Genomic DNA, 20,528 nt, shown 5'->3' with positions numbered 1-20,528 from the left:
ATAGACTTTGGTCCTTGTTTAAACACTACAGTTCTTTCTCTGTGTACAGATGGTATTCTCCATCACAGGTGCTCTAAAACTGTCCCTGATTATTGCATTGATAGAATGAGCAAGTCCAGCAAGACTGATCATCACCCCCATGTTGCTGATGATGTGCACAATGTTCTTCTAGCTCTGCTCATCTCATTCAACATCAGTTCATGACACACACACAAACACACACACAACCACAATTTGTTCAACTATTCTCCAAATGATGGATAACCCCCTCAATTTCCAATCTTTGCCACCACAAACAGAGCTGCTAAGAATATTTTTGTACAAGTGATGTTTTTACCCTTTTTCATCATCTCTTTAGGGTATAGACCCAGTAGTGGCATTGCTAGATCAAAGAGTATGCATGGTTTTTTTTGCCTTTTGGGCATAATTCCAGATTGTTCTCCAGAAAGTTGGGAGGAGTTCACAGCTCCACCAACAATGTATTAGTGTCCCAGATTTCTAACATCACTTCCAACACTGATCATTGTCCTCCTTTCTGGTCATATTGGTCAATCTGAGAGGTGTAAGGTGGTAGGTACCTCAGAGATGCTTTAATTTGCATTTCTCTAATAAGTAATGATTTAGAGCAATTTTTCATATGACTGTGGATTGCTTTGATGTCCTCATCTGTAAACTGCCTTTGCATATCCTTTGACCATTTGTTAACTGGGGAGAGGTTTTTTTTTTTTTTTATAAATTTGACTCAGGGGCGGCTAGGTGGCACGGGATAGAGCACCGGCCCTGGAGTCAGGAGTATCTGAGTTCAAATCCGGCCTCAGACACTTAATAATTACCTAGCTGTGTGGCCTTGGGCAAGCCACTTAACCCCATTTTGTCCTGCAAAAAATAAATAAATGACTCAGTTCTCTATATATTTTAAAAAATGAGTCCTTTGTCAAAAATACTAACTGCAAAAATTGTTTCCCAATTTACTACATTTCTTTTGTTCTTCATTACATCAGTTTTGTTTGTACAAAAGCTTTTTTACTTTAATGTAATCAAAATTATCTAATTTGTTTTAAATGATGTTCTCTGCCTCTTCCTTGGTCATAAACTGCTTCCCATTCTGTAGATCTAACAAGCAAACTATTCCTTGATTTCCTAGTTTGCTTATGTTTTTTAAGTCGAAATCCTGTACCCATTTTGATCTTACCTTGGTATAGGATATGAAATATTGGTCTAATTCAAGTTTCTGCTATACTGACTTCCAATTTTCCCAACAGTTTTTATCTTAGAGAGAGTTCTTATACAAGAAGCTGAACTTTTGGGGCTTATCAAACAGCAAATTATTATAATCCTGCTCTCTCTTTTGCCCCTAGTCTATTCCACTGATCCAGCACTCCATTTCTTAGGCAGTACCAAACAGGTTTGATGATTGATGGTTTATAGTATAATTTTAGATCTGCTAAGGCTAAGTCATCTTCTTTTGCATTTTTTCATTAAATCCCTGGATATTCTTGACTTTTTGTTTTTCCATATGAATTACAATTTTTTCTACCTCATTAAAGTAAGTTTTTGGAACTTTGATTGGTAAGGCACTAAATAAGCACGTAAACTTAGGTAAAATTGTCATTTTTATTATATTAGTTCACCCTATCCATAAGCAGTTGATATTTGCCCACTTATTTAAATCTTATTTTACTTGTGTGAAGAGTGTTTTATAGTTGTTTTCATAGAGTTTCTGGATCTGCCTTGGCAGATAAAACTCCCAGGTATTTTATACTGTCTGAAGTTACTGTAAATGGAATTTCTCTTTCTAGGTCTTACTGCTGTATCTTGCTATTAATATATAGAAATGCTGAGGATTTATGTGGGTTTATTTTATACGCTGTGACTTTGCTAAAGCTGCTAATTGTTTCTAGTAGTTTTATAGATGATTTTTTTTAGAATTCTCTAGGTATACCATGATGTCATCTGCAAAGAGTGAAAGTTTTGTCTCTTTCGTCCCAATTCTAATTCCTTCAATTTCTTTTTCTTCTCTTATAGCTAAAGCTAACATTTCTGATATAACACTCAATAATAGTGGTGATAACAAGCATCCTTATTTCACTCCTGATCTTACTGGGAATGCCTCTAGCTTATGCCCATTGCATATAGTGCTTATTGATGGTTTCAGAAAGATGCTGCTAATCATTCTAAGGAACAATCCATTTATTCCGACGCTCTCTAGTGTTTTTAGTAGGAATGGGGGGCTGTATTTTGTCAAAGGCTTGTTCAGCATCTATTGAGATAATCATGTGACTTCTATTAGTAGAATTGACTATATCAATAATTAACCTAACAGTTTTCCTAATATTGAACCAACCCTGCATTCCTGGGATAAATCCTGCTTGGTCACAGAGTATTATCCTAGTGATAACCTGGTGTAATCACTTGGCTAAGATTTTATTTAAGATTTTTGCATCCATATTCATTAGGGAAATTGCTCTGTAATTTTCTTTCTCTGTTTTGACTCTTCCTGGTTTAGGTATAAACACCATAATAATGTCTTAGAAGGAGTTAGGCAGAGTTCCATCTTCACCTATTTTTCCAAAGAGTTTATATAGAATTAGAAAAAAATTGCTCCTTAAATGCTTGATAGAATTCTCTTGGATATTCAGCTGGCCATGAAGATTTTTTCTTAGGGAGTTCAATGATAACTTGTTGAATTTCTTTTTCTAAGACAGGGTTATTTAGATAAATTCCTCTTCATTTAACCCAGGCAACTTATATTTTCATAAATATTAATCCATTTCACTTAGATTATCAAATTTATTGGCATATAGATGGGCAAAATAATTCTGAATTATTTTAATTTCCTCCACATTAGTGGTAAGTTCACCTTTTTCATTTATGATACTAATAATTTCGTTTTCTTGTTTCTTTTTTTTGAACAAATTAACCAAAGGTTTATCAATTTTATTGGTTTTTTCATAAAACCAACTCTTGGTTTTATTAATTAGTTCAATAGTTTTCTTTCTTTCTATTTCATTAATTTCTCCTTTAATGTTTTGAATTTCTAATTTAGTAATTAATTTGGGGGTTTTCATTTCTTCTTTCTCTATTTTATTCATGTAAGCAGTTAAAGATATAATATATTCCCTAATAATTGCCTTCACTGTATCCCATAAGGTTTGTTGTATATTGTCTCATTCATTACTGTCATTATCAAGGATGAAATCATTAATTCTCTCTATAATTTGTTGTTTGATCCACTCATTTTTTAAAATGAGGTTATTTAGTTTCCAATTAGTTTTAGGTCTGTCTCTCCATGGCCCTTTATTGCACATGATTTTTACTGCATTATGATCTGAGAAAAAAGTATTCATTATTTCTGCCTTTCTGCATTTGATTAAAAGGTTTTTATGCCCTAGTACATGGTGCCATGTACTACAGAAAAAAAAATATTCCTTTCTCTCCCCATTCAATTTTCTCCAAAGGTCTATCATATCTAGGTTTTCTAACATTCTATTTACCACCTTAAATTCCTTCTTGTTTATTTTATGGTTAGATTTGTCTAAATCTGAGAGAGGGAGGTTGAGATCTCCCAACAGTACAGTTTTGCTGTCTTCCTGTAACTCATTCAGCTTCTCCTCTAAGAATTTGGATGCCATACCACTTGGTGCATACATATTTAGTATTGAAATTGCTTCATTGTCTATGGTACCTTCTAAGAGTATATAGCTTTGGGGCGGCTGGGTGGTCCAGTGGATAGAGCACTGGCCCTGGAATCAGGAGTACCTGAGTTCAAATCCAACCTCAGACACTTAATAATTACCTAGCTGTGTGGCCTGGGGAAAGCCACTTAACCCCAATACCTTGAAGAAAGTCTAAAAAGAGAGAAAAGAAATGACCAATTATAAAGCAGAAACAGAAATGAGGAAGCATCTCCTACCTTGCAAAACTGAAATAGGGAGTTACAAGAATGGAATGGCTGCATGCATTTCTTTTTTTTTTTTTTTGAAATTTTAAAATATTTATTTATTCTCTTTTTCTACAAATGTTTTTATGCAAAAATAAAATATTCTTGTTTAAGAGTAAATAGAATACCCCCTCCCCCCACAAAATACAGACTCGCTTGAGCGATAAAGTAAAGGGGAGAGAAAATAATTAAAATTTTAAAAAATAGTAAAAATTGTAGGTATGGCCAGGTGGCGCAATGGACGGAGCCCCAGCCCTGGAGCCAGGAGCACCCAAGCCAATATGCGGCCCCATGCAACCAACAATCACCCAGCCAATTGACATGCAAGTCACACCAACCTCACTGCCCTGCAAAAACCAAAAAAAGAAAAAAAAAAGACCAAAAATAAAATAAAATAGTATTATATTGGGGGTGACTGGGTGGCAGATAGAGCATTGGCACTTGAGCCAGGAGCACCTGGGTCCAAATCTGGCCTCAGATACCCAACAATCACCCTGCTATGCGGCCCCAGGCAGGCCACCCAGTCCCAGTTGCCCTGCACCCCCCCCCCAAAATAATAATAATAAAAAATGTGCTTCAGTCTATGTTCCAACACCAACAACTCTGTCATGGGTGGATCTCATTCTTTATGATAAGTCCATCGCAAAAGTTACTTCCATATTTTTCCACCATTGCCATTGCTGATCGCAACTCCCTCCTTTCATATTTCTCCATTACCATGTACTATATTTTCTCTCTCCTTTCACTCTGACTCTGCTGTAGGGTCGCTGAGTGGCACAGCAGACAGATCCCTGGTCCTGGGGCCAAGGAGGCCCCGAGCCCCCCTACTACCCCTTAGGCCCAGCATCCACCTGGCCCTATGGTCCAGTACAGGCCATCCAATCCCAGCCCCTTGCAAGAAGTAAAAAAGAAAATGTGTTGTATCTGACCATACTCCCCCCATGGTCCATCCTCTCCTCCTTCATTCACATCCCCCCCTTCCCCCTGTCCCCCCCTTTTCTTCTTACTCCAGATGCTGATACCCCATTGAGTATGAGTATATACGCTGTTTCCTCTCTTAGCCACCTCTGATGAGAGCAAAGATTCCCCCATTCCCCCCCTGCCTTCCCCCCTTCCATATCATTGCAATAGCTCATTGTAATAAAGAAAAATCTTATTATATGAAATATCTTGGCCTATTCCCCCTCTCCTTTTTCTTTCTCCCATTACATTTCACTTTTTTTCTATTGACTCCATTATAACACCATATTCTATCTTCAAATTCAGCTTTCTCCTATACTTCAACTATAAAAGCTCCTTCTACCTGCTCTATTAACTGAGAAGGTTCATATGAGTATTGTCAGTGTCATTTTTCTATACAGGAATATATGCAGTTCATCATCAAGTCGCTCCTATTTTCCCCTTCTCCTTCAATCACCATGCTTCACCCGAGTCCTGTATCTGAAGATCAAACCTGTTCAGCTCTGGCCATTCCAACAGGAACATTTGAAATTCCCCTGGTTCATTTAAAGTTCATCTTTTTCCCTGGAAGAGGACATTCAGCCTTGCTGGGTAGTTGATTCTCGGTTGCACTCCAAGCTCTTTTCCCTTCCAGTATATTATATTCCAAGCCCTATGAGCTTCCAATGTAGTTGCTGCTAAGTCCTGTGTGATCCTGACTGCAGCTCCATGATATTTGAACTGTGTCCTTCTGGCTGCTTGTAATATTTTCTCTTTGACTTGGGAGATCTGGAATTTGGCTATAATATTCCTGGGGGTTGTTTTTTTGGGGATCTCTTTCTCGGGGGGATCTGTGGATTCTCTCCATTTCTATTTTGCCCTCTGCTTCTAGAATATCAGGGCAATTTTCCTGTAGTAATTCTTTGAAAATGATGTCAAGGCTCTTTTCCTGATCATGACTTTCAGGTATTCCAATAATTTTTAAATTATCTTTCCTAAGTCTGTTTTCCATATCAGTTGTTTTTTCAATGAGATGTTTCACATTTTCTTTTAATTTTTCATTTATTTTGGTTTTGAAGTAATAAATCCTGGTTTCTCATAAATTGATCAATCTCCCTGAGTTCTATTCTTTGTCTGAAGTATTTGTTCTCCTCAGAAAGTTTTCTTATCTCTTTTTCCATCTGGCCAATTTTGGTTTTTAAAGCATTCTTCTCCTCAATAACTTTTTTGCTTTTATCCATTTGACCTAAGCTGGTTTTTAGCATTCTATTTTCTTAAGCATTTTTTTGGATTTCCTTGACTAAGCTGCTTCATTTTCACATTTTTCCTGTATCTCTCTCATTTCTTTTCCCAGTTTTTCTTCTAACTCCTTCATTTGATTTTCAAAGTCTTTTTTGAGCTCTGTCGTAGCCTGATCCCAATTTCTGTTTTTATTGGAGTCTTTAGATGCAGGAGCTTGTGCTTCCTCATCTTCAGACTGAGTGTTTTGATCCTTCTTGGGCTCATATGCGAACTATTTTTCAGTGGTGTTCCTCTTATTTCTCTGCTTGCTCATTTTCCCAGCCTCAGCCTGGTTTTGGGGTGCTTCCGGAGCTTTTGGGACACTCCCACAAGGGTTTCGGTGTGTGAAGCTCTGTCCTCCCTCCTGGTCTGTGAATAACCATATGCGTCCCACTCTGCCATGGGGCTGAGGTGGGGGGGGCCTGCTGTTCTATGGTGGGGCCTAGACTGGGATCAGGATCTGAATGTGGTCAGAGCCCCAGAGTCCTGTTCCGGGGCAGAGGACAGACCTAGGCAGTCTCTCTTCACTCCCCTCCCTAGGTTCAATGGGCTCATGCCCTGGGGGCTCCTGCTTCTGTTCCTGGATCTGGGCTACCAAAAGACCATGTTGCTTGCTGTGTGCCCTGAGGGCTGGGTTTCATGTGCTCACTCTGGCAGAGGTCCCCTGCTGTTCCCCTACTTTGTGCCTGGTGCTCCCCGGGGGTATAGCTCAGGAGACTCCCCTGCTGCTGTGAGCCGTGGGGCAGGAGGCTGAAGTTCTTTCGCTCTCTGAATGCATTTCTTAAATGTGGTCATTGTCACTGGTTTTATTGAAGGGCTTTTCTTTCATAAAAGGGAGGGTAGTTAGGTGGCACAGTATATAGAGCAATGGCCAGAGTCAGGAGGAATTCAAATCTAGTCTCAGACACTTAATTACCTAGATGTTTGACCATGGGCAACTCACTTAAGCTTAGTGCTATGCAATAAAAAAAAAAAAAAAAAAAGGAAGGGTTACTAAGGGGATAAAAAAATCTACCGAAATATATGTAATGTGGAAACAAAAGTCATTAATAACACTGTATTAAAAGTAATCATGGAACTGGACTGAATAAACATGGCAGAGCCATAAAAGTAAATCCCTGACTGTACAAGTCAAAATTCACTTTATCTATCACAGGATGAAATAATTTAAGGGGTTGATTCGAGAGAAAAAGATGATAAAAATAGCTGGAAAATATCAAGCTTAGAGATGACAAAAAACAACCCTGAGAACTATTTAATAGTCTTTAAATAAGTGAATGATTATTATAAGAAAGAAGCAGATAAATAGTTTTAGAACTAGCAAGGTGAATCTGACCAAGACAATTCCCTCTTTATGCTCCCCCTTAAAGAAAAAAGGGAAATTGGGGGAGTGGGGATGGGGGGGGATTAGACTAATGAGCCCTTCTAGAAGGGCTCAGAAATGAATTGATTTCTTCCAATCATTCCATAATTATTTTTCAAATCACAAATAAGGTCATGTCATTCCTTTTTAAAAAACTCTTCAGTTGCTTCCAACTCAAACTCTTAACAACTGGCATTCAAAGCTCTACAATCTAGCAAAACTTTATTGCTATTATTCCTCTTCTAGTCATATAGTATTCAACCAAACACAACTTTTCTGATTCTCCAAAACATGCAACGATTTACTTCCGTTCCTTTCGCCACACTATCCCCTCTACCTATTGAATTCTTACCCATCCTGTAAAGCTGAGTTCAAATAATTCCTCCTTGAAGACTTCCACAGTTTCTCCATCTTGAGGAAAAAATTTATCTAATACTCTCTGTGTCTCTTCCATCACCTCCTAAAGACAGTCACTCAAGTGTTGTTAGAACAAGAACTACTAGCTTCCTTCCACTGTGAGTGTGTTGGCAAATGACAGAAAAGTAATAAATGACTTAGTTCTTAGAACCTACAATTTAATTAAGACAAAACTAACATACAGAAAGCAAAACAAATACTAATTTTTCTAATATACTTACTAATTGTAAGTATAATGGAATTCAGAGGGGAAAAGTGATCAGTTTGTCTTTGAAAAACAGTCCAAGGAAAGCTTCACAAAAAGAGTGCAACTTTATCAAGAATTTCCAGGGATTCAATGAAAAAAAGTGCAAAACAAGGTGGCTTAGCCTTACCAGATCTAAAATTATATTATAAAGCATCAGTCATCAAAACTGTCTGGCATTGGCTAACAAATAAGAGTCATGTATCAGTAGAATAGACTACTGTGCAATAGCAGGAAATGATTATAGTAATCTGCTGTTTGATAAACCCAAAGAGTCCCGCTACTGGAATTAAAAACTCTTCAATAAAAAACTGTTGGGGGGGGGGGGGGGACACAGCCAAGATGGAAACAAGAAAGGATCGGGTCTTAGGCGCTCTCTTATAAAACTCATAAGCTAAGGACTCTAACTAAATTTTCAACAGACAGAACCCACAGAGGGTCCCAGGGAGGCAGTTCTCCTACTCAAGGTAACTTGGAAAAGAGCAGAAAGGCTCTGCTCCCCGGGGTCGGAGGGGCAGCCCGCTGGAGGGGTGGCCCTCCAGAGCGAAAAGAACTTCAGCCTCCCGGAGGCAGCCTCAGGGCGCTGGGAGCAGCAGCTCACAGCAGCAGGGGAGTCTGAGCTACACCCCGGGGAGCACCAGGCACAAAGTGGGGGAACAGCGGGGGACCTTGCAGCCCAGCCCTCAGGGCCCAGATCCAGGAAACAGAAGCAGGCGGAGCCAGTAAGCAAGAGCCCCCAGGGCATTAACCCATTGAAACTAGGGAGGGGAGTGAAGAGTGAAGAGAGACTGCTGAGCTCTGCCCCTGGAACAGGATTTTGGGGCTCTAACCACATTCAGATCCTGATCGCAGTCTAGCCACCCCCATAGAACAGCAGGGCCCCCCCACCTCAGCAGAAGGGGGCGCATATGGTCATTCAAGACCAGGAGGGAGGACAGAGCCTCACACACTAAGACCCTTGTGGAAGTGTCACAAAAGCTCAGGAAGCACCCCAAAACCAGGCCCAGGCTGGGAAAATGAGCAGGCAGAGAAAAAAGAGGAAGACATTTGAGAAATACATTATCTATGATCCCAAGAAGGATCAGTATACCCAGTCTGAAGATGAGGAAACACAAGCTCCTGCATCTAAAAACTCCAAGAAAAACAGAAATTGGGATCAGGCTATGACAGAGCTCAAAAAAAGGCTTTGAATATCAAATGAGGGAGTTAGAAGAAAAACTGGGAAAAGACATGAGAGAAATGAAGGAAAAACATGAAACTGAAGTCAGCAGCTTAGTCAAGGAAATCCAAAAAAAAATGCTGAAGAAAATAGCATGCTAAAAACCAGCTTAGGTCAAATGGATAAAACAGTTCAAAAAGTTATTGAGGAGAAGAATGCTTTAAAAAGCAAAATTGGCCAGATGGAAAAAGAGATAAGAAAACTCTCTGAGGAGAACAAATCCTTCAGACAAAGAATAGAACTCAGGGAGATTGATGAATTTACCAGAAATCAGGAATCAATACTCCAAAACCAAAAAAAATGAAAAATTAGAAGAAAATGTCAAATATCTCACTGATAAAACAACTCATATGGAAAGCAGACTTAAGGAAAGATAATTTAAAAATCATTGGAATACCTGAAAGTCATGATCAGGAAAAGAGCCTTGACATCATTTTCAAAGAATTATCTACAGGAAAATTGCCCTGATATTCTAGAAGCAGAGGGCAAAATAGAAATGGAGAGAATCCACCGATGCCCCAGAGAAAGAGATCCCAAAAAACGAACCAGCATGTATTGCTGCATAGAAAAATGACACTGATAATACTTATATTAACCTTCTCAGTTAATAGAGCAGGTAGAGGAGCTTTTATAGTTGAAGTACAGGAGAAAGCTGAATTTGAAGATAAAATATGGTGTAAAAAATGGAGTCAATAGAAAAAAAGGGAAATGTAATGAGAGAAAGAAAAAGGAGAGGGGGAATAAGTCAAGATATTTCATATAACAAGATTTTTCTTTATTACAATGAGCTATTGCAATGATATGGAAGGGGGAGGCAAGGGGGAATGAGGGAATCTTTGCTCTCATCAGAGGTGGCTAGGAGAGGAAACAGCATATATACTCAATGGGGTATAGACATCTAGAGTAAGAAGGAGAGAAGGCGGACAGGGGGAAGGGGGGGATGTGAGTGATGGAGGAGAGGATGGACCATGGGGGGAGAGTGGTCAGATATAACACATTTTCTTTTTTAGTTCTTGCAAGGGGCTGGAATTGGATGGCCTGTCCTGGACCATAGGGCCAGGTGGATGCTGGGCCTAAGGGGTGGTAGGGTGGCTCGGGGCCTCCTTGGCCCCAGGACCAGGGATCTGTCTGCTGCGCCACTCAGCAACCCTACAGCAGAGTCAGAGTGAAAGGAAAGAGAAAATATAGTACATGGTAGTGGAGAAATACGGAAGGAGGGAGTTGCGATCAGCAATGGCAATGGTGGAAAAATATGGAAGTAACTTTTGCAATGGACTTATCATAAAGAATGTGATCCACCCACAACAGTTATTGGTGTTGGAACAAAGACTGGGGGGAGGGGGGTGCAGGGCAAATGGGGCTGGGTGGCTTTCCTGGGGCAGCATAGCAGGGTGATTGTTGGTTGTCTGAGGCCGGATTTGGATCCAGGTGCTCCTGACTCAAGGGCCAATGCTCTGTCCACCACCCAGCCACCCATACTATTACTACTATTTTATTTTAGGTCTTTTTTTTTCTTTTTTTTTGGTTTTTGCAGGGCAGTGGGGTTTGGGTGGCTTCCATGTCACATGGCTGGGTGATTTTTGGGTCTACGGAGCCAGATGTGGGCTTGGGTACTCGTGGCTCCAGGGCTGGTGCTCCATCCATTGCACCACCTGGCCATACCTACAATTATTACTATTAATTTTTGTAATTTTAATTTTTTTTCTCTCCCCTTTACTTTACCATTCAAGCAAGTCTATATTTATGGGGGGGTATTTTATTTACTCTTAAACAAGAATATTTTATTAATGTAAAAAAAAATTTGTACAAAATGAGAATAAATATTAAAAAACTGTTAGGAAAATTGGAAGTTAGTATGGAAGAAAATTAGATTAAACTAACACCACACACCCTATACCAAGATAAGATCAAAATGGATACAGGATTTAGACATAAAAAACAATATTATAAGAAAACTTGAAGATCAAGGGTACCTTGATCAAGGGTATCAAGGGTACAAAATCAAGTTTACCTCTCAGATCTATGGAAAGGGAAGCAGTTGATGACCAAGGAAGAGATGGAGAACATCATTAAAAACAAACTCAATAATTCTGAACACATTAAATTAAAAAGCTTTTGCACAGATAAAACCACTGTAACCAAGAACAAAAGAAATGTAGTAAAAAATGTAAAAAAAGTAGTAAAAAAAGTTCCCTGGCTATTTTTTTTTTTAGATTTTTCAAGGCAATGGGGTTAAGTGGCTTGCCCAAAGCCACACAGTTAGGTAATTATTAAGTGTTTAGTGTCTGAAGCCAGATTTGAACTCAGGTACTCCTGACTCCAAGGCCAGTGCTCTACCTAGCCAGCACTACAAGGCCAGCACTACCTAGCTGCCCCTCCCTGGCTATTTTTAATAACACTTTCCCAAGTACTGGAATTGGGGCAGGTGCTTTCCAGGCAGAAGGCATTAGTTAGTGTGGAAGCCAGTACAAGCAGAACTCAAAGAATCACCAGTTCATAGATTTTGAGCTGAAAGGGATCGGGAAAGTAAGCCAATGATAGGCTGTTTTAATCAAGTCCAATTCAAGTACCAAATGTTCCCTTGCAGAAGTTCAAAGAATTTGACTTTGTAGAGTTATAACTTGTCTTTCCTGTATATACCAGAATTATCTAGATGTCAAAAGGAGAAAGAAAACGACTAAGCTACTTTCTATATTTATGATACCATGGGTCTCTATTAAATTGTATTGATTGCTTTGATCTCACAAGATCAATCATTTGTATACCACATCAAGTTAACACAAAGGAGACACAAAGTGTGGGAAGGACCTGGGAAAAGGTGAGAGAGATTTATGCAATTTCTTCTAGAGATCTTTGAAATCATATGAATAGTAATGTTGGAGAAGTTGTAGGATGACAGGCATACTAATACACTGTCGATGGAGCTGTGAATTGGTATAAAGCTTTTGGAGAATAATTTGAAATTAAGCTAATAACATTTAAAAAAGAGATTCCCTTGCCAGGCTTATATCCCAAGTAATGTCATTATATACCATACATATTAAGATACTTAACATTTTTCTGATAGAAAAGAATTAAAAACAAAATAAATGCTCATTTGGGGAATAACTAAACAAACTGGGATAAGAATGTTTAAGAGTATTACTTGAATGTAAGAAATTATGGATATGATAAATAGAGGTATGGAAAAATCTAATGAATAAATTCAGGTCAGCAGAGCCAAGAAAACATTATGGACAATAACTACAAAAAGAAAAATGGAAAGAATACCCACAACAAAAATCAAAAGTGAATCTAACAGTATTCTAAATGCATGACTCAGAGGAATATATCTGGGAAGTTAGCTGGCGCAGCGGATAGAGCACCGGCCCTGGAGTCAGGAGTACCTGAGTTCAAATCCGAACTCAGACACTTAATAATTACCTAAATGTATGGCCTTGGGCAAGCCACTTAATAACCCCATTTGCCTTGCAAAAACCTAAAAAGGAATATATCTGAGATGACAGGAGAGGACTCCTTCATGAAAACAAATGGTCTACAGGTGTTAAGACATTGCACATATTTGGAGGCTTTTTCAATGTAATGATTAATTGGGCCAATTTCTTTCTTTTTCCTTTTTTTATGCTCATTAAAAAAAATACTATTTTGATATACAGGATGGTTCACAGGGAGGGTGAGGGAGAAATATAAGGGGAAAAGCTATGATAAAAAAAACAGAAGATATACAAAAAAAATTTGAAAGTCAAATTACCCCTAATCTACTTCAATTATATTAGCTTCACTCAATCTTTCCTAAATTCTCAAGAAGGATGAACCAACCTTAAGAGGTTTCCTTCATATCTAATGATGCTGAGACTTTTCAAACTGCCTTCAAATTATTTTATAAGGATTTTTAATCCTAAATCACATTTGTCTATCAATTTTTTTGCTATTCTCTCTTTTACACTAATGTCATGAAGTATCAAATGTCATGATTTCTTTGGTCTTCTCAAGTTCTTTATATAATTTCTTGACCTCATGATCCTCTGTGATGTACATTTGGTAAGCTCAAGTTATTTTCATAGTGGTTTCTCTTCAAATATTTAGCATAAACAACAAAATACTAGATGACCAAATGTCCCATGAAATTATGGTCTTCAGTGCCCTTGGAAGCATAATGAAAACAATTCTACCATCTAGTTGCCTCTCTAAGAAAAACCAATATGCTAGTCTTCAATTTAGCTGCAACAATCTTTTTTTCTTCTAGTTTCATTTTTAATGAGAATATCAAGATAGATTATGATTATAATCCAGGAAGTATGACTACCTCCAGTAGTATATCTACCAAGTCACTGGAAAAGTATATCACATTTCAAGTATGAAGAGCTGAGTAAATATTTATAAATAGTCTAAAACAACGGCTTGATGCTTTGTATCCTTGGTCTTTTCCACCACTGTCTCTGTCACCACAGAAGTGAAAGGTGGCTGCAAAGGACTTAAAAAAACTATTTTTGTATGATTCTTTGTTTCATGAGTTGCCATGGTAAAAAAATAATTGGACTGCCTATCAGTGATGAGCCTCTCCATATTTAGCTGCAGTCAATCAAAACGACAGTCTTCTGCCAGGACAACATTTAAGACTTTTCTCTACAGAACAGCAGAACCTGCCCAAGGTTGTACTCTAGATGTACAGCCTTCAAGAACCCCGTTACCACCATCACAGTGAGCATTAGGAAAATATTTTTGAGGACTTTGGGCTATCCAACTTTACTTTTAGAAGTTTTTACTGAAACAACAAACAATATATTTTGATTTGCCATTTTAGTGAGAGCTCGACTCCATTTACTAAAACATCTAGTAAACGCAGAGGGGGCCACAAATAACCCATGGGTTGCATTTTCGACAGCCCTGACCCATGTGATTATGTGTGAATCTTATGAGAAGATCACTCAAAAAACTTTTTTGTCCCATTAATATGGGACTCCCCAAGAAAGGATACAATCTTTCTCCATATTTTCAGGATCTTTCTATATAACATCAGTACTGCAAAGCCCATGCATTAAACATACATACATTACTCACAGTAAGATCCCTTGGAGATCCTACATTTAAAAGTCTCTATCTATTTTTAGGCACAATCTTAAAAACCTTTGGTTATCCAATTTTCCAAGGGAGAGAGACTGAAAAGCAATAAATTGCAAAGAAAAATTGACTATGGTTGCTAACAAAGGAGGCTTCTAGAGGTAGCCATGACTGACAACAGAAACAAGAGTTCTTATCTTTGGGAGGCACAGTAGAAATAGCACTGGATTTGAGTAAGGGTATATGGATTCAAACCCCAGCTCTGACACTTAGTATCTATTTGACCTTGTGCAAATCACTTGACCTTTCTTTATATCAGATTTCTCCTCTGTAAAATAAGGAGTTGAGTTCAGTGACCTCTAAGGTTTCTTCCCACTTGAAAACGATGATCCTCTGAACTCTAAAATACTCTAGATTAAGGTTTTAAAAAAAATCCTCAGTAAGAACTCAAGATCCTGTACTAATGCTCCCAAAAATGACTCGGGATCATTAACCAAAGATTAAATTATGTTTCAGATCCTTAATAAAATGAACAATGTAAAACCACAAAAATAAATTTGATTCTTAAAGTGTTTACCTTTAAAGAAATGAACAACAACAATTTCCAATCAGTTTAAAACAGGATTCTTGATTTCTGTAGGAGACAGCAATCTCTTCTAACACTTAAGACTGGTAGTCACCTAATTTAATTCTGACTACAATCATGAATCCCAGCTAAAACCTCACAATGAGGTATAACATGTTACAAGTGATGGACTTAGACATAAGAAGACCTTGGTACAAATTTGGCCTTTAGCACTGAACCTGTGGGATCATATGCAACCTTTCTAAGCATCACTTTCTATTAAATACATTGGTGAAAAAAAGGAGGATAAACTCAATTAATTATTATTGGGTGTGTAAATGAGATTTTTTTATGTATGTAGTGGGGGAGGAGGAATGGTATATTTGTGTTTATATAAGCACATATTATTTATATATACATAAAACACTTTATAAACTGTAAAGCACTATGTAAATATCAATATTTTTAGTTTTGTTATTAATAATATGAGGAAATGGTGACTCCCAAAGCACTTTGTACTAGTTCTGGAAAGCTGTGTTTGGAAGATTTATCTTATGCTGAGTCAAACTCTATCTCTCCATAATGAAGAACTGCTGAACTTTAGTAATATTCTTATACAGATATAGATATATATCTTCTTCTTAATTCATAGAGGCAGTAGTTATGAAATGGAAAAGAAAAAAGTCTAAAGACAAAGGTTCCGTCATTAAGTAGCTACGTGACCTTTATACAGAGTACAGAATATCATATATAGTTTCATCATCTATAAAATGGGGAGAATAATATTTGTACTCCCTAGTTAACTCCCTACTTGTGCTGAGTATCAAATTTTACATTTGCCAAAGTGTTTTGTAATTCATATGATTCCACAAAAAATTTTTAAGATAGGGGAGAGACAGGCAAAATTTGCCTAAGGGATACTAAAAAGTTCAATCAGTCACGTAACATGGCACACACAGAAGCTCAGTGCATGAAGAAATTGGGTCAGGTCTAGAAAAAAACAAGTAAGACTGCAAAATCAAATCCTCTAAATAGGTACTATCCTTCAAGTCACTGTCATTGCCTCTACCAAGACAGAATATTAAAACTGAGAAAAATGAAGTTATTTGCTCAAGAGCACACATCTGCCATTAATGGCAGAACAAAAACTGGAACCCAGGCTTCCAGATTTCCATTCCAGAGCTCTGTCCAATACAGACTACTCCATGTGGAAAGGAGTAAAATGAGAACACTGAATAGGTTATAACATTATTTAAATCATCTGAATGCTTTGCCCCAAATTATGCAAAAAGTCACCATATAGCATGCATTATCATTTATCACAAACAGCAAACAAAAAAAATAATAAATCTATTACCTGTGTTTCTCAACTCCTTCTTGCTCTTCTTTGACATGTTTACTTTTTGGTTCCTCCTCATCTTCCTTATTCTGCAAAGCAAGTGATCAAAACATACATGTGAGAGAAAGTGGGAACACTTTTCAGTATTTAGTAACTACTGTAATTTCTTTGTCAAGCAAAGTGGGGAAGGGTTCTGCAACTTGGCAAATCACTTCTGAGTGGAATATTCCCTCTTAAGAGTTAATATTCTTAGTGAAGTCCTCTCAAACAATTACCCTTAGACTATTCTTAGGAGAGGGAAAGGTCTTGCATTCCCCCCAGTCAGACACCCTCCTGATTCTGCTAGGGAGTGAAACAGTGGACTATTTCCAGAAAGACCTTGCATCGATTCTGCTAGGGAGGGACACAGTGGAATACTTCCAGAAGAGACCTTGCAGTCTTAGTTAGCCACCTGTTTGATAATGGACTGTGAGAACAGTAGCCTGTCTTTTCTTATTTGATAAGTGCTAGTAGAGTCCCTTAGAAGGCCTTGCATACATAATTCATTTAACAGAAGGTCATTAGAAATCCTCTTCTGATACCGTCATCATCTGGACAGTGAGGTAATAGTTTATGAAAACCTTTTATTCTTCTCTTTGTTGCTGGGGAGATTTTTCGCATAAAGATTTTAACTCTGGACTTCCAGCCAAGATGGCGGAGAGAAGACAGGCACAGTTCCAAAGTCTCCTGATCTTTCCCCATCTATCATATGAATTAAACCTGTTAACAGAAATCCGACCCACAAAACCCAGAAAGGAAAGCCAGGAGAAAGAACATCTACCTCAGGATTTCTCTCCCTCAGCCCAGTCTGGGCTCCAAGGGAGGATCAGCCCCCATCAGCCAGATTAGCAGCTGAATTGGAGCCAGGAGTCTGAGTGCCAGACCTGCTGGATCAGCAGTGGGGCTAGACGGCAGGGACTTGAGTCAACTAGGGAGCAGAGGCACTGGTGTTGGTGCTGTCTGTACCTCTGGAGCTTGCCAACAGGGCTGGGGGGAAGAGTTCCAGTGCAGGAGAGCTGTGGACACCATCCCTGGGCTCCTCTGGTCAGAGGAACTAACTCTGAGTCCCATTACAGCTAAGACCTCGTCCCTAACAAACAAATGCAAACTACTTCTGCCTCAGGCCCAGGTGTGTGAGCAGAAGAAGCAGCCCAGCTGAGGAATGACCTCAAGGCCAGAGTAAAGAGCACCATTGATTGAAGGCAAAAGAATGCAATAGCTCCAACTCCTCCCTTCAAGCAAAGGGAGAAAGCCTCAATCAAGGTTACAGACACTCCAGAGAAAGCAACCAACACCTCCTACTGGCCAGCCAGAGAAATTGCATTCAGTGAGTAAAGCCTCTAGTGATCCCAAACCCCTGTGAACCAGCCCCTCCCCAACTCAAGGTCTTAGCAAAATGAAGAAGGGTTAGCACAAAGGTGGAGCCATAGAAAAATTCTTGGAAGGGAAAGACCCTAACTCAGAAAACACCTAGAACCTCTGAGGAGAATACCTGGTCTTCAGCACAGAAAGACTTCCTTGAAGAAATAAGGAGCTTAAAAATCAACTGGAAAATTTGGGAGAGACAATTAATACATTGCAACAAGAACAAATCCTTAGAAAGTACAACTGGACAAATACAAAAGGAAAATAAATCTCTCAGATCCTCAAATGGACAAATACAAAATGAGAATTAAATCTCTCAGATCATCAATTGGACAATTACAAAAAGAGAATAAATCTCTCACATCATCAATTGGACAAATACAAAATGAGAATAATTCTCTCAGATCTTAAAATGGGCAAATGCAAAAAGAAAATAATTCTCTCAAAATCTCAATTGGTCAAATGGAAAGTTCTTTCAAAAGTAGAATTCACAAACTGGAAAAGGAGTTGCAAAAGATTAATGAAGAAAACTCCTCCCTAAAAAAAAAGAATGGAGTCTACAGAAACTAATGACTCCATGAGACAGCAAGAGTCAGTTAAACAAAATTAAAAAATAGAAGAAAATGTAAAATACCTCATCAACAAAACCACTGACCTTGAGAACAGAGGACCTTGAGAATTATAGGACTTCTTGAAAACATAGAAGAGAAAAAAAGCCTGGATTTAATATTACAGATCTAGTGATGGAAAACTGCCCTGATATCATGGAACCAGAGGGCAAAGTACTAATTGAAAGAATACATCGATCCCCTCCAGAAAAAGATCTTAAAATGAAAACACCAAGAAATGTTGTGGCCAAATTCCAGAACTATCAGATAAAAGAGAAAATCCAGCAAGCAGCCAGAAAGAAACAATTTAAATATCAAGGAGCCACAGTGAGGATCACACAGGACCTGGCTGCATCAACATTAAGGGATCGAAGGGCCTGGAAAGAGACATTTCAAAGACAGACTCAGAATCTTTTTGAAAACAATTATAAAACACCTCTCACACAAATTAAATCAGATTTAAATAACTGGGCAAATATCAACTGCTCATGGATAGGTAGAGCTAATATAATAAAAATGACAATTCTACCAAAACTAAACTGTTTAGTGCCCTACCAATCAAAGTTCCAAAAAATTAATGAGTTAGAAAAAATTGTAAGTAAATTCATATGGAGGAAAAAAAGTCAAGAATTGCCAGGAGCTTAAGGAATAAAAGTGCAAAAGAAGGTGGCTTGGCCCTACCTGATCTAAAATTATATTATAAAGCCTCAGTCATCAAAACTGTTTGGTATTGGCTAAGAAATAGAGTGGTGGACCAGTGGAATAGACTAGGTGGAAAAGCAGGAGATGATTGTAGTAATCTGCTGTTTGATAAACCCAAAGAGTCCAGCCATTGGGATAAAAACACCCTCTTTGATAAAAACTGCTGGGAAGTTAGTATGGAAGAAACTTAGATTAGGGTTTTGTTTTGTGTTTTGCAAGGCAAATGGGGTTAAGTGGCTTGCCCAAGGCCACACAGCTAGGTAATCATTAAGTGTCTGAGGTCAATTTGAACCCAGGTACTCCTGACTCCAAGGCTGGTGCTTTATCCACTACACCACCTAGCCACCCCCAGAAACTTAGATTAGACCAACACCTAAAACCCTTTACTAAGATAAGATACAAATGGTTACAGGATTTAGACATAGGAAACAATGCCATAAGCAAATGAGAAGATGAAGGACTAGTTTACCTGTCAGATCTTTGGAAAGGGGAGCAGTTTATAACTAAGGAAGAGTTGGAGAACATCACCAAAACCCAATTAGATGATTTTGATTACATTAAATTAAGAGGCTTTTGCACAGATAAAACCACTGTAACCAAGATCAAAAGAAATGTAGTAAATTGTGAAACAATCTTTACAACTCATGATTCTGACAAAGGATTCATTTCTAAAATATACAGAGAACTTAGTTATATTTTTAAAACAAAAAGCCATTCCCCAATTGACAAATGGTCAAAGGATATGCAAAGGCAATTTACAGATGAGATCAAAGCAATCCATAGCCATATGAAAAATGCTCTAAATCATTAATTATTAGAGAAATGCGAATTGAAGCTTTTCTGAGGTACCAACTCACACCTCTCAGATTGGCCAATATGACCAGGAAGGATAATGATCATTGTTGGAAGGGATGTGGGAAAACTGGGACACTATTACACTGTTGGTGGAGCTGTGAACTCATCCAACCCTTCTGGAGAGCTATTTGGAACTACACCCAAAAGGCAACAAAAATGTGCATACCCTTTGACCCAGCAATACCACTACTGGGTCTGTACCCTGAAGAGATCAATGAAAAAGGGTAAAAACATCACTTGTATAAAAATATTTATAGCAGCCCTGTTTGTGGTGGCAAAGAATTGGAAATCAAGTAAATGTCCTTCAATTGTGGAATGGCTTAGCAAACTGTGGTCTATGTATGTCATGGAACACCATTGTTCTATTAAAACCAGTAGGGATGGGATTTCAGGGAAGCCTGGAGGGATTTGCATGAACTGATGCTGAGTGAGATGAGCAGAACCAGAAAAACACTGTACACCCTAACAGCAACATGGGAATGATGATCAACCTTTAAGGACTCCTTCATTCCATCAGTGCAACAATCGGGAACAATTCTGGGCTGTCTGCAAAGGAGAGTGCCACCTGTATCCAGATAAGGAGATGTGGAA

General features: G+C 38.3%; 1 protein-coding gene across 2 annotated transcripts in view; it reads right to left on the bottom strand.

Annotated features, from left to right (window-relative positions):
• Positions 1–20,528, bottom strand: part of CCDC12 (coiled-coil domain containing 12) — a 182,951-nt gene that overhangs the window by 39,911 nt on the left and 122,512 nt on the right. Inside the window, exon 2 of one of the 2 annotated variants that reach the window (XM_074197753.1) lies at positions 16,387–16,457. The exons of the other annotated variant lie outside the window; for it this stretch is intronic. Coding sequence (XP_074053854.1) covers positions 16,387–16,457 — 71 coding nt within the window. The remainder of the gene's footprint in view (positions 1–16,386; positions 16,458–20,528) is intronic. 2 annotated transcript variants of the gene reach the window in all.

Source organism: Macrotis lagotis, chromosome 8, assembly GCF_037893015.1.
Source record: "Macrotis lagotis isolate mMagLag1 chromosome 8, bilby.v1.9.chrom.fasta, whole genome shotgun sequence".
Taxonomy (NCBI): Eukaryota; Metazoa; Chordata; class Mammalia; order Peramelemorphia; family Peramelidae; genus Macrotis; species Macrotis lagotis.
The sequence above is the reverse complement of the archived record's forward strand: the minus strand, read 5'-3'. Positions and strand labels throughout refer to the sequence as shown.